This window comes from Phytophthora sojae, assembly GCF_000149755.1.
Source record: "Phytophthora sojae unplaced genomic scaffold PHYSOscaffold_4, whole genome shotgun sequence".
NCBI lineage: Eukaryota > Oomycota > Peronosporomycetes > Peronosporales > Peronosporaceae > Phytophthora > Phytophthora sojae.
In genome coordinates, this window is record NW_009258118.1 from 1,971,230 (window position 1) to 1,986,176 (window position 14,947).

Below are 14,947 nucleotides of genomic sequence, written 5' to 3' on the forward strand. Positions count from 1 at the left end.
GCCTACCGGACTACTCGCAGCAATCTCCAAAAGGACGCGGTATTCACGTTCGTCCCGGGTATGTTTCTGCTAGATTTCGCAAGTGTCGGTATCACGCTGGAAGCGTTCGCGAGAATAACCCCTCCAAATCTTCAGTACACGATAGTTGTTCCACGTGGATTTTACGGTGAAAGCTACGGCGAAGGACGGACTCCACACTACGTGCTCCCAGATCTCAGCAACATGAACATGGTGACGTTTCTACGGCAGCAACTGCCGGAGTTGTACAATTCGCTCCTCTATACAAAGGTCACGACTTTCAAGTCGTTCGAGCCAACTGAAGATCCTGATTGGAGGCTATCGGGACCTTTCATCAGCGTCATGGACAAGTTCTTTAAGTCCTGCGAGGTCACAGCTTCGACCGTGTTTGTGTGCATTTGCTGGCTGAAGTCAGTCGCGGCGTTGCAAGGAGACGGAGGCCTTAAGAAGTACACGAGCTGGACACTGAAGCACTCGGCGGACATCACGACTAAATTTGACGTGGCAGTGGCTACAGGACAGGGGTCGGACAATACAGTATGAAATTGTATTGCGAGGCCAAAGCTGCAGTAGTAATAACGGCAATATGAGGGCAACCAATAATAATAATTGGTACAATTTAAGTATATTGTACTATTCGTGACATGAGCTATTCATTGCCAAAATGTGACAGGAAGGCCGCAAACTTCGCGCGAACTTTACCCAAACGTCCCATGGCTGATATCGAACTATTACTGAGGTGTCAGGCCAACCTATACAGAAAATACAGGTGGAGGCTGATGACGATTACAATAGCCTTGTACTGTTTCCAGGACCGTTTTGGGAAGTGTTGCTGTCCGGCAAAGTGCTATTGAGTATACACCGCTTCCTCCACAAAAGTCTCGCAACCCAAGGCCAAGGCTGTGTCCTCGACCCGAAAAATAGAGATTATAATAGTTTATTGTAGCATTTTCATCATTTATGAACGCCCAACCCCAGAATTCATAGTATTTGATATTGTGTTGCTATTATTGGGGCAATATCATATTGTATTGGTTTCATGATCTTCCAATAATAAATAATTGTAGTGGGACAATACCATAATAATTGTTTTGCTATTATTTTTTCCGACCCCTGCTACAGGAGCAATCGAAGCTGTCGACAAGGAACTTCATGAGTTCTTCACGTTTTACTTGGTGTTTATGGGAGTATCGAACTCCCATTCCCATCTAGCCCATACCAACCCCATACTCGCGGGGCTCATGATGCTGGAACTGAGTCTCGCGCACCGAACTGGTGCGTCCTACACGTTGCGAGCGTCTCGCATGATTCCACAACGACTCGCTGGAGCTGTTTTTTTTATTTCATACAGCGCGGGGTGATTACTGGTTGCTGCGAGTCGTATTGTGAAGGCGTGTCCACCATTTCGAATATCTGGGTTTGGCAAGTGAACTTGTTGTGGTAACCCTGAAGTTTTATGCCTTCGCTCACCTATACAATGCGCTCGTGACCGAGGGCTTTCTACGCCAATTACCGTTTGTCGAGGAAATATTGGGTATTTACGAGAATATGCTGTTTACTCCGTCCAGAGCTGCCGCTCATATTATCGCACCTACCTCTTAAGTTTGAGTTTGAAAGCGACGGCGCTAGATGCAGTACTTCGTGGGAAACGTGGCAATGTCGGGAGTGATATGAGGAAGGCGCGGACGGTGTTCTTGCTGTCAGATGTATCGAAAATATTCCGGCTGATGGTAAAAGGAGACAGCTCGGTTTTGGGGGGTCTGTCATCGACTGGTCTGCTCACTAGTGCTGCAAAAACTTGCTCGAAGGAATTATTCGAGAGTCGAGTGTTGTCTCGTGACATTGTGATTCTCCATGATGATCTCACGGATATCTTCACGGAGATGTGTGACGTGTTGGGCAAAGGGCCGACACGGGGTGGGAGGGACGAGAATTTCGTGATGACGTCTGTGATTCGGGCTTTAGATGCTCTGCAGCCAAACGGGGAGCTGCTTGTCAGCGATAAGTGGTGGGCGCGTCAAAGAAGTCTGCAAGAAGCTAGCAGCAGTGGTTGAAGCGAAGTTTGGAGCCTCCGCGGAGGAACTGGAACAAAAGTACTGCGTGTTCTCGTCTTTGCTGAACGAAGAGAAGCCAGTCACTGGAGATCATCGACCAAAAAGCCATCCTACGGTGATCGGTCTTGCTGAACAACTCCAGCGGATAGCGGTAGGAACCCCGAGCTCGAACACACAAAGAAAAAGAAAAAAAGAGAAACAAAAAGAATAAGAAGGGCAAAGTGAAGCGAGATCAAGCATCCTCAGCGCCAAGAGCAGTAGCGGGTGGTGGTGACGAGGTTGCAGAACTATCACCAGTTCTGAAGCAGCTTCTGGTAGCAGTGGGTGTGGATACGGCAGCAAATCAGGATCAACCTGGCGTATCAACAATGGAGGAATTACTGCGGCAAACTGTGGCGGCTGCGTTTACTCGTTTGAGAGATCCTGGTATTCCTGTGCAGTTCAAAGGTGTCGACGTGCAACATGCCACTGCATTGATGGAGAGATTGCAGGGGTTAGCTGCGGAATTTTCCACTCCGGCCAAGGAAACAAGCTCCTCTACTCGCATGCGAAACCTAATCTTCTCGGAGGCTTCGCGCGTCATCTACTTGATGCAGAGGTTTCATCGAACGCTATCAAGGTTCCTCCTCTCGCTCCTGTCCGTGACTTTTGTGACACGAGTGAAAGCTTCACAATGTTTTTGGCGGCTACTGCTCAAATTAGCGTCTCGATCGGCAAGAATACGGCTCGGCACGATTCAAAGAGAAGACGCCCAACGATGACCGCGAGCGCGTGTTTCACGAGCTGTTCGACCTGCTGAAAAACAGCGATGGACCACTAAATGAGAACGATCTCGGCTACGTCAAGGGTGCGATCAAGGAGGACCCTGAGCTTTTGGGGATGGTTTCGAGCCGCAATGCATCGGGCGATTGCGAAGCATCGATATATCACCTTTGTACGCTACTTCACCATGCCGCTGCTGGCCCTGCACACGACATTGACCTGGATGATTCAGTTGGGGGCGCTTACGATGCAGCCAAGACCGGCATTTTCAGCAAGCGATGATGCAAGTGCTCCGAATGTACTGGCCAACACTTTGGCCGTGCACAGCGCAGCAATGGCGGGCCATGCAGAAATCGTTCAACTTCTTCTGGAAGCTGACAGCATGGTGGACTTGAACACAGCGACGTTCCTTACAAAAGAAACACTTGCTCACTTGGCCGTTAACCACGGGCATCGGCGTGTGCTCGAAACCCTCTGCTTGTTCAAGATTGATATCTGCGCTAAGGACGGCAACGGAAAACGTGTATGCGATGTGACAGCCGATCGTGAGTGGTCACGTGACATCGCAGTGACCATCGTCAAGATCGAGCAAGGTCGCGCGAAAGCTAAACAGCGCGTTGCGCCTCGTACCAACTTCCATCATTCTTTTTCAGCTGAGCAACCGCACAAGTTAGTGGTCGCGCGGCGCGATGAGGAGCGGCGGCTTGCATTTGAGAAAATGAGTTTAAACGATGGGGTGGGGTCGACGAAGAAGAAGATCAAAAAAGGCAAGAAACGAAAGTGAAGCGCTGGAGATCAGCGATTGTACCAGCAAGTAACAATCTACGTTTATGCTATTGGAAAGTTTTTGATGTTTGGGGACTTTGCGATTAGAAATAAATCAACGATTCTTTACGCAAGAATTTGCTAACATGGTCCGCTCCGTGACGGCGATCCTCGCACGGCTGCTAACTTTACTGCAGCCTGCTACTAGCCTAACGATGCCAGGTTGGTTCAGCTTTTGCATATACCACAGCGCATCCATCCGCTTACACCATCGTGACATTGTGCAACTGCATGCAGAGACTTGTGGGACTGAGAAGCAGACCGCAGGCTACATCGACCAACCGAATCGAGCGGATACCCACTACTTCTACTGGTATTTCGAGTCGCGCAGCAAGCCTAGCACCGACCCGTTGATCGTGTGGATTCCAGGGGGCCCGGGTGAGGGCGGCACCTACGGACTGTTGGGTGAGAATGGGCCGTGCACCGTGAATGATGATCTCTCAACCAAGGTTAACCCACATTCGTGGACGGCGGTGGCGAACGTGGTGTGGGTCGATCTCCCGGGGAATGCCGGGTTCAGCTACTCAACTACCGCAGAAGACGATGAATCCACCGACGAACGCGTGGACGAGAGCATCTTTTGGTTCCTTCAGGAATTTCTGAAGAAACACCCCGAGCTTCAGGGGCGAGCATTATTCTTGGTTGGCGAGAGTTACGGCGGACACTTTGTGTCGTCAGCAGCACACTTCATCTTGGCCAAGCAGCGTGAGTCTGTGTCCGCAGAATCAATCGCCATTAACCTTCAGGGCATCGCGATCGGTAACGGACTCGTCGATCCTGTGGAGGTTTTCACGCATTTCGTGAACATGACCAGTAACGTGTACAACATCACGCTAGTGGGTGAACCTCAATTGGCAGCAATGGAATCTGCACTTGCACATTGCCGAGATCTGATGACCCGTTGTCAAAGCAACACGTCGATGTGTGGAGTAGCTGGACTGTACTGTCAGCAGACGCAGCTTCTCCCGCTGCTGCGAGCTCATCGGAATCCGTACGACATCCGCCAGAAGTGTCAAACTTCCCTCTCGAATGCGACCAAGTGTATGCTCAAGGTACCGAAGATAAAGGCGTATTTGGACTTACCCAAAGTCCGAGAGTTCCTCGGCGTCCACCCAAGCCGCACTGAGTGGATCCTGTTGAACCGCACTATCAACGCCGCCTTCTTCTCCGCGCCAAGCTTCTCGGGGTATTTGTCCATGGGTGGCAAACTGGCCAACCTGCTAAATTCTGGCCTGCGCGTGTTGCTGTACGCTGGAGACGCCGACATTCTCTGCAACATTTACGCTACCGAGGCTACTGCGAAAAAGCTGAAATGGAGTGGAGCCACAAATTTCAACTCCGCACCAGAGCGTGCATACACGACCTCGTCAGGTTTTGGCATCCTGCAGTCGTATTCACACTTGACATTCGTGAAGGTTCACAACGCCGGCCATGCAGTCCCGGGAGACCAACCCGAGCTCGCACTCGATATGATCACCAAGTTTGTCCACAACGAAACATTCTAAACCGGAGGTACATGTAGCACCCTGATTTATATCCACCCCTAATAAAGGCCATTCGAGTCATATCCGTGTCATGCGCATTGATTGATCCTTTGGATCGCAGCGAGCAATATCGTTCCCTGCAGGCAAGTAGGTACAAGCGCGTCGCGGCCTTCTTCCTGGACTGGCTGCTGGACGCGCAGGTCTGGGGCGTTTCGCGGGGCAGCGCCTCAAGCTCTCGGCGCTCAGCGACGTGGTGCGCGACATCGCAGCGGAGCCCTCGACGCTCACTCCGAAGCTGCTGAACGCGCTGCCCAAGGCACTCGCAGCCTGCCAATGCTCCATCACATTACGGGAGCACGTGGCCAAGTTCGTCTCTGAAGATGACGCGGGTCAAAGGGGGCACCTCCACTTCCTTCAATTGCTGAGGAATTGACACTCGACGCTGAAAAAAGTGTCATTTCCGGAAGCAAATGTACCCATTTCCGGTGCTCTGGTGCTCTGGAGCAGGAGAGTAAGAACTTCGAAAACTATTATGACGTTAGACGAGGACTATTTCCCTGATGCAGGGGACTTTGAGGCTTCTGAGACCCCCAAGAGCCCCAAGGCTGACAGAGAACGACTGTTTAACGAGGCTTTTGCTGAGGATCTGAGGCTGGAGGCGGTTTACTTCTTCTTGGAGCTGATGGAAGGGGTTTTCACTATCTACGACCAAGTGAAGAAGGGAAAGCGGTCCATGGTGGAGGCCACTGTGGCGGTGAAGCTGGCCATGGACACGGCATCTGCATTGACGGTGGGGCTGCAGTTGAAGTATCCGGCACTGCAAACGGCGGAGGACGTGGGCGTCGTGCTGATGGATAACTTACCGAAGAACTTCTGGGGTCGAGCTACCGAGGCCGTGCTGGAGTTTTGGAAGAACTTCGAAGCGGATGGAACGTACACGTTTGTGCCGGGGATGCTGATAGTGGAGCGTGCTAAGTACGCTGTGTAGCTTCACGACGGGTATTCCGACGAACCCCATGCATGGAATGGTACTGCGAGAGGGATACTTTGGTGAGACGTATGGAGAGGAACGGACGCCGGCGTATGCCTTTCCAGACACTAGCAATATGGTCATTTTGCTCCTGCAACAGCTGCCGCACCTTTATAATGCGATCCTCGACTTGAAGATGGCGAACGGGAGCAAACTTGATACGTCCGGCGTGACGGGGCCGTTCTTGGGGTTACTGAACGAGTACTTTACGTCACGCAATGTTACAATCCCGCTGGTGTTCGCGTGCATTTGTTGGGTGAGATCTGTGGCGGCACTCCAAGGGGATGCAGGACTTAGTCGCAATGTTGGCGTGACGATTAAGCACTCGACGGACCTGATGGATCGAATTAAAGCCACGGCGGTGAAGCGCGCAGTGCAGACTGGTGACATGCTAGTCCGCGTCTTGGTAAAGCAATGCGATGTGCAGAGCCAGCAAGCGAGCAAAAGTCACCACTTAGCGCGCGCAAACCCACTTATGGCAGGCTTCATGATGCTGACGTTCGATCTCCAGTATCTGCAGATGGCAAGTGATGTCTTGACGTGTACAACGCGCTTGTGGAGCAAAGATTTCTTGAAAAAATCCCGTTCTTCGTGGAATTTATAAAGATCTACGAAAAGTGGATCTTCACCCCGACGAGAGCGCGGATGTGCGGGGCACTTACTTACCTGCTCAGCTCGAATTATGCCGCAGATTCGATCAATGAGATGTACTGCAGCCGAGCTTTACCGGTCAAGTACGATAGGGGTCGAGCGCAAACTCTGCTCAGCGATTTCTCCAAGATCTACCAGCTGATGACTGCAAACGACAAGTCGTTTCTGGGGAGTGCTTCAGCGAAGACTATGCTGATCGAGGTTGCTGACACCTGCGCCGAAGAACTATTCGAGACTCGCATGCTTTCGGGTGATCTTTTGACACTCCACGACGACCTTACTGGCGTATTCCAGCAAATGGCAGATGAGCTGAGCCAACAACGGACTGAACCGGTTGAAAACGCTGCGATGATGTTCGTGATGCCGTTCTTTGATGGGCTGAAGCCCAATGGATCGATGGATATGGGGGCGCTACCGGGCTCGAACCGTAGAATGCATGTCGGAGCTGCGGCTGTCGGGGTGATTAGGTCGATGTGCGCAAAGGCCGCTGCTGTTATCCAAGGCAAATTCGCTACCCCAGCACTGGTTTGCGACCAGAAGTACTTCACATTCCCGTCTACCCCAGACTTTTCCACAAACGAATATGGGCCGGTTCAAAGTAAAAGAGACACTGTTGATAACGACGACAACTACGAAGATTATGAGGATGATGACGACGATTACGAGGACTACGATGATGAAGATGAAGACAGCTACGATGTACTCTCCGAGCTTATGGACTTGAGTAGATCTGTTTAGTGAAGTGCACGAAAGTCCCCACAAATGCACTGAAGTACTTTAGTGCATGCACCTGTACACAACTGATGCTGGACATTAGCGCGTGCACTAAAGTACTTTAGTGCACTTTCAGGGAGTTTCGCGCACTGCACTAAACAGGTCTAGGGATGAGCTATGACCCGCTAGTCGGAAGCGACTCAAGGTACTTCAAAGCCAAAATCAAGAGGAACCCAGGGCTCTTGGGCATACTGTCGATGGAGTGCCTAATGTACATCATGTTCGGTGGCTCCAACACTCCCCCCGGCGAGACCCGCGATGACCTCTGTACGCTACTTCATCATGCAGCTGCAGGCTCTGCGCACGACCCGAAGCTCGTCGAGTGGATGATCCACCAGGGAGCACTTGCCAATCAGCCGACGCAGTTCTGTCGAATGGGGAACGCGAGTTGGCAAAGAAACCTGCCAGTCCCAAAGAATGTCATGCCAAACACGATGGCCGTGCACAGTGCAGCGATCGCGGGTCACGAGGACATTGTTCGGATCCTACTGGAGGCTGACAATATGATCGACCTGAACACACCCACGTTCCACTCCAAGGAGACGATCACTCACTTGGCTGTCAAGTAGGGCCACCGGAGCATGTTCAATATGCTCCGCGCGTTCGGAGCCGACATCTGCATCAGGGACGGCAATGGCAAACGGGTGAGCGACGTGACGTCCGACCGCAAGTGGTCCCGCGAAATCGCCGCGGAGATTGCCGAGATTGAGCAAGGTCGAGCGAGAACTGATAGCGCGAAGAACCGAGATGCGATGCTTCGTCATCAGAGCATGCTTCGTGCGGAGAGAGTGCGCAAATCGGTCGCTGCTCAGCGTGATGAAGAGTGCCAACGTCAGTTTGTAAATGATTCAACGGATAATGTAGCAAGTTCCAAGAAGAAGAAGAGCAAGAAGAAAGGCAAAAAGGGGAAGAAGGGTAAACCTAAAGGGGGTGATGCAGTCTCAGCTGCTACTCCGGCGCCGGAGGAGCCGCAGGAGAAGTCTCAAGTTTGCTTAAGGATCTACTGCTATGAACTGATTCTGAAGCAGGGGACGGCAATTCCGATGAAGTGGCCTCGCTCAAACACTCGTTCGAAGACACGATGGCTTCTTTCACGCGCTTACGCGACCCCAGCATCCCTGTTGACGACAAAAGTGACGACGGGGAGCGAGTCTGCAGCGCCGTGAAGAAGCTGCAGACCCTCGACGAGGCGTGCGCCCACCCCAACCGAATGAACACGACGGATCGCCGCATCCGCACTTCGGTGGCCTCCGAGGCAGCGCAGAGCACGCACCTGATGCAGAAGTTCCATCGCGTCGACCACGCCGCCATCACAGTGCCTGCGCTCTCTTCAGTCCGCAAGCAGTGCGATACGACACCAGACTTCGTCCACTTTGTGCTCCGTACGGCGCAGCTCTTCGTCTCCGTGGACAGGAAGCCGCAGGCTCGTGAGGTTTTGGATGTACTGGAGAAGCGCCTGTTGAAGACCTCATTCGCCCAGCGAGAGCCGCCGCAGTTTCGAGAGCTGGTGGAGACCTACTCCACCGCACGCAGCGCTATATTGCTTGGGACGCACCTCGAGCACCGAGCGCTCGAATGGTCCGTGGAGAGCGTCAAGCTGCAGACGAAGCAGGACAAGATGGTGAGCCAGCCCTTCTACTTCGAGTACTCGACCGCGGACTCATACCGCTCCTACCCCTACCAGTTCGAGAACGCCATCGACGCAGCCCCTGATCTGAGTGGCGTCGTGTGCTTCGGCAAGCGCGCGTTGCACGTCGTGTACGGCGGCAACAGCCAGGACGACGTGGCGCGAATGCGTGAGCTGGTACTGCAGGTGGCTGATCAAACCGGCGTCAAGTTTACTACGAGTCGTGTCTGCGCTTCGGAGACTTTGTCTTCTCCGCCGCCGGCGTTGTCCGCGCAACTTAAACGCGCCGGAAAGGCAACACTACACCTTCAACGTTGCGTCAATCCAGCTGGTTTCCTCTCATTGGTTCGTCACTGTACCACAAGTATGGTACACAAAGCCAAAAAAGCTGCCAACAAAGCACCGCTCCATTCTCGAAATTTCTCCTGCTGGACGACGCTCCAAGGGTGACGTGGCAAGCTGTCCGTTGCCGCTGCTGCTGTAGACGCACGCCAGCTGGCGCCGATATAACGAAGAGGAGAAGACGACGAGGCCGCTTACCACTCGCCATTCCTCAATTTTCCATCCACCCAACGGATCCGACACTAAAAATCAAGAATCCATCCAACAGGATTAATTGAGCGATCATGACGGATAATTCGACGCGCGTGCGTGTGCGTGTGCGCCTGCTGGTGGCGCTGCTGTTCTTGCTGAGCCTCTCGTCCGTGCTGGCCATGGACCCGAGCAAGGACTACTACAAGGTGCTGGGCGTGGGCAAGTCGTTCTCGGACCGGGAGCTGAAAAAGTCGTACCGGCAGCTGGCGCTCAAGTTCCACCCGGACAAGGCCGAGAACGCCGAGGACAAGGAGAAGGCCAAGGAGAAGTTCGTCGAAGTGTCCGAGGCCTACGAGGTGCTGTCCGACCCGGAGAAGCGCAAGGAGTACGACGACGCGCGGCGCTTCGGCGCGGCGGGGGGTCCCAACGGCGGCTTCCCCGGGGGATTCGGCGGTCAGGGAGGTAGACGCCGCTCCACGGACGAGAACATGGCTTCATTCACGAAAATGTTCGAGAATATCTTCGGTCACGGCTTTGGAGGAGCTGGTGCCGGCGCTGGAGGCTTTGGTGGAGGGTTCCCTGGAGGTGCAGGCGGTTTTGGAGGCATGGGTGGAATGGGGGGAATGGGTGGGATGCCCAACGAGTTCCAGTTCAGCGGCATGGACGGCTTCGGTCACGCGCAGCGTCCGGGTGCAGGTGGCGCGTACCGTGGCAACCGCCAGGCTCGGCAGCCGACGACGTTGTTCGCGTCGGATTCGCCCGTGCGGTCGCTGTCCGAGAAGAAGTTCCCGGGCAAGGAGGCCAACAACGAGTGGCTGGTGCAGTTCTACTCCATGGACGTCCCCAGCGCCGAGTTCCGTGGCAAGTACGAGAACATTGCAAGGGACCTCGAGGGGAAAGTGCGCGTGGGTGCTGTGAACTGTGACAAGTACGAGGACTTCTGTCGCTCCAAGGGGATCAAGACCCACCCGTCCTTTGCGTACGTGTGGGACGGACAGCTGACCAAGTACGAGGGCGCGCTGGACGAGTACCAGGTGTACAACTTTGCCATCGAGAAGCACATCGTGCGGCTGCAGCGGATGCGCGAGTCTGGCGAGCTGGAGAAGCTGCACGCGGGCAACGCGGCCAAAATCTGCAACGTGGGCAAGCACGCGACGTCGGGCGCGTCCTCTCTGTGCGCGGTGTTCGTGCTCTCGGGAGACAAGAAGAAGCGCGAGCAGGAGATGAAGGTGGCGCAGCAGGTGGCGGCCAAGTTCCGCCACTCCAAGAGCATGAAATTCGCGTACGTGGACTGGAAGGCGCAGCAGCGCACGGTGCGGAAGCTGGTGGAGACGGCAGTCGGCCACAACCACAGGCGCCAGGACCCGGGACTGCTCATCATCCGCACCAAGCGCGGCAAGACGCGTGTCGGCGTGCACTCGCTGGACGCCGACTTCAGCGCAGATGCGTTATCAGCCACTATGGAGCGCGCGGTGGGCGGCGATCTGTCGCTGGCGACCGTGCACGGACCTGTGAATTTCCGCTGAGGGAGAGTAACGTAGTTGTTGGCATTAAGCTCCCTGATTAATTCATTTGTTAGAGTTCCTACACTCCCCCATGAAGAACCACGAAATACTTCCTCCGGCATTACGCAGCATTTTTTCCCTGGTATTATTTCAACATTATCAACAACTAATGATTTTATTTTATTTTTGATATTTTTAAAACTAAGAGTGAAACTGAAAAAAATAGTTGCTGCAAGCTAGTTCTTGCTTTTGGGATTATTTGTCGGCGTAAGGCTCTTCACAGAGAAAATCTGCAGCTTCAGGTCTCGTCCTCGGTATTCAATGTCGAACTGGTCGCAGGCATCTGTAAAACACGCATGGACAATCTCCACGCCAGGGAACTTCTTCGTGTGGCAGATCTCCGCAATAAACTGACTTTTTCTAGCGAAGTTGACCACCACGACTCGGTCCACCTTCATTCGTTCTTTGAGCTGCTTTGCTTGCTTAGCAGCAGCCGTGATCTCCGATCTCTTGAGTAGATTGAATGATAGACTTTTTATGGGCTCGTATACTGATCGGGTCGGTGGATTTGGTCGGGCTTCGCCTGTGTGAGCTCCTCGTTTGCACCGCCAATTTCGCTTCGCTCATGGCGGGCAAGGCGTCGGTAAAAAGATAGTAACTCATACTTAGACATACCTACTCCGGCCCACGCGCCGACTGTTGAAGTGCACCGCTAAGTACGGTTCCGTTCCGTACCTGAACCGTTGGCACGGTTCACCCTGAACCGTCCTGGAACGCTTCCTATTGGCTAATCTTCGGGATGGTCAACTTGGTTGGTTCGACTGTGTAGCAAGCGGTGATTGCACATGCAGACACAAGAGGACAACAAGAAGGAGGAGAGGGGAGTAGAGTTGAGAAGGACAAGTAGGACAACTTTGGTAACTTTAATCAACTCACTTCGGCATTTGCCATCAACAACACAGGCGTTCCTCAATAGGTTAACAGCCGCAAGGACGCTCGCCGCAAGAACGCTCGACCAAGAACGCTACGCTCAAGACATGACGACCAAGCGCGCTGAAGTCCTCTTGGGCAGTGGGAACTACTTCCACTGGGAGTACAACATGCGCATGACGCTGGCCCGGAAGGGGCTGCTTGCGCATTTGGAGGTCGTCAAGGCGGAGAATGAGATCACGGAGGCGTGGCTCGTGAACGACGCGAAGGCGTTGGGCATCATCGCGCAGGGTGTGGAGATCCAGCACCAGACGAAGATCCGTTCCGCGACGCGTGCCATGCAGGCGTGGAACACTCTGAGGGGGTACTACAACCATACCACGCTGCACAACCGTGTCGCCATGACCCGGCGTCTGGACGAGTTCAAGATGGACTCTGGAACGTCGATGGCCAAGCATCTGGACGCGTTCGACGAACTGATCGTTGGGCTGCAGACGATGTGAGAACCGGTCGACGTGGCACGGCAGCTCGTGGTGCTGCTGAGTAGCCTACCGTCGGAGTACGAGCTGATCGCGTCCATCCTGGAGAACGCCAAGGATGTCACGTTGAACGACGTGAAGGAGAAGCTGTTGAAGGAGTTTGAACGGCTCGAGAAGAAGGATTCCACTACGGAGAAAGCGTCCCGCGCCAACGGGAACGCTGGCCGGTTCAAGGGCGGTCGTGGAAACGGTCGCAAGGGGAACGGTCCGAAGAAGAACGGTGCCTTCAAGGGCAAGTGCTGTCAGTTCGACCAGGCGGGCCACACGAAGCGGGACTGCCCGGGCAAGAACGGTAGCGCTGGGAACGACACCATGTTCGCCGTGGGTGAGGAACGCCTCGCCGGGTGGGTGATCGATAGCGGGGCGTCATCCCACATGACCCCGCATCGTGATGACCTCTTTGAAATGGATGTAACGGTCACTGGCATGCAGGTGACTATCGCCGACGGAAAGCAGCTGCCGGCCGTCGGGCGACGAACGGTCAAGCTGACGGGGATGGACGGGAAACGCATCACAATGAAGGACGTGTTGTACATTCCGGGACTCAACAGACGGTTGCTGTCGGTAGGGAAGCTTGCGGAACGCGGTCTGAGCGTTGAGTTCCAGCGTTCCTCGTGTGTCATCTGGGGGAACACTAGCGCGGTCGCGATGGGCAAGAAGATTGGCAAGGCGTATGTGCTCGACTGCGAGCAGGAGTCGACACGGTTCGTGGAATACGCCGGGGCTGACAGTCAGTGGGAGCTTTGGCACGCTCGCATGGGGCACCCGAGCGAGAACGGTATGGCCAAGACTCAGCGTGCTACGAACGGTTTGCCAACCGTGGGGCGTAGCATCAAGACCTTGTGTGGCGGATGCATGCAGGGGAAGCAGACCGTGACATCGTTCCCGGCACGGTCGACGACGAAGACATCGCGTGTGTTGGAACTAGTCCACACGGATGTGATGGGGCCGATGAGAACGGTCTCCAAGGGTGGTGCGAAGTACGTGCTGACGTTCGTGGACGACTACTCAAGGTATGTCGTGGCGTACTTCATGAAGAAGAAGAGCGAAGTGGCCGACAAGCTGAAGGAGTTCAAGGCGTTCTACGAGAACCAATGGGGAGAACGCTTGAAGTGCCTGCGCTCGGACAATGGAACGGAGTTCGTGAACGAGACGGTCACGGATCTCTGTCGCCGGAACGGTATCATGCATCAGCGAACGGTGCCCTACAGCCCGCAGCAGAACGGAGTTGCGGGACGCATGAACCGGACGATCATGGAGAAGGCACGCAGTATGTTACACTACAAGGGCGTGTCGACGGAATGGTGGGCGGAGGCTGTGAGCACGGCGGTGTACCTGATCAACCGTTCCACGAACACGGAACGCTCGGATGTGACGCCGTACGAGGTCAGCTTCAAGGTGAAGCCACGGATGGATCACCTGCGTGTGTTCGGCTCACCGGGGTACGCTCACATTGACAATGCGAAGAGGACGAAGCTCGAGCCCAAGAGCTTTAGGTGCATGTTCCTCGGGTATGCGGAGAACGCTAAGGGGTACCGTGTATACGACGTGGATGCGTCCAAGGTCAAGGTGTCACGGTCGGTCAAGCTGGACGAGCGCGAGGTGAGCAGAATCTATGATACGCACTCGCCGCAGCATGGAACGGTCATCCATGTGACCAAGGACGGAGATGTGCCAGCCGTTCCTATCGAGGTGGAACGGCAACCGGTCGAGGACGAACCCATGGAAGCTGTTGAGGAACCCGTTCCAGACGTCGAGATGGATGAGGCTGAGCCAGAGCAGGAGGTACTGCGGCTGCCGGCACCGGAACGCCCAGCTGCCACTGGATTGGAGTTGACTGCGTACCGACCTCCACCTCAAGCGTTCCAGGACGACCACCTGGTGTTCCACCCCGAGCCGGAACGGACAAGAAGATCCCGTGAACCGGTGTTTCTCTTGGGGAACGGTGACGATGAAGATGGCGAGGAACGCAAGTCGGAAGGGAGTGATGGGCCGCCGTCCCCGAAGCGACCCAGGATCGACGAGGACGGTCTCATTGCGGAGGCTGTATTGGCGTACGTGGCCAGGATCGACGATGGAACGGATGTCCCGGCAACGTATGCGCAGGCCATTGCTAGCGAAGACGCAGATGCCTGGCGGGATGCAATGGACACGGAGTTGCTCTCGCACGAACGGAACGTGGACGCTGGTACGACGTGGAACGCATACGCGTAC

The 14,947-nt window shown here is 54.5% G+C and overlaps 3 protein-coding genes across 3 annotated transcripts; all 3 read left to right on the forward strand.

Annotated features, from left to right (window-relative positions):
- Positions 1-3,814: 3,814 nt before the first annotated feature.
- Positions 3,815-5,164, forward strand: PHYSODRAFT_502569 (hypothetical protein; the record flags this gene model as incomplete). The annotated part of the gene is made up of 1 exon (XM_009527844.1): positions 3,815-5,164. The coding sequence occupies one exon, from the start codon at positions 3,815-3,817 to the stop codon at positions 5,162-5,164; it is 1,350 nt and encodes a 449-aa protein (XP_009526139.1).
- A 995-nt stretch (positions 5,165-6,159) lies between these two features.
- On the forward strand, positions 6,160-9,506 carry PHYSODRAFT_300263 (hypothetical protein; the record flags this gene model as incomplete). The annotated part of the gene is made up of 6 exons (XM_009527845.1): positions 6,160-6,683; positions 6,848-7,422; positions 8,208-8,513; positions 8,627-9,030; positions 9,283-9,394; positions 9,436-9,506. The coding sequence occupies 6 exons, from the start codon at positions 6,160-6,162 to the stop codon at positions 9,504-9,506; spliced, it is 1,992 nt and encodes a 663-aa protein (XP_009526140.1).
- Positions 9,507-9,875: 369 nt separating this feature from the next.
- On the forward strand, positions 9,876-11,365 carry PHYSODRAFT_544780 (hypothetical protein). The gene has a single exon (XM_009527846.1). The coding sequence runs from the start codon at positions 9,939-9,941 to the stop codon at positions 11,283-11,285; it is 1,347 nt and encodes a 448-aa protein (XP_009526141.1). The 5' UTR covers positions 9,876-9,938; the 3' UTR covers positions 11,286-11,365.
- Positions 11,366-14,947: the final 3,582 nt, after the last annotated feature.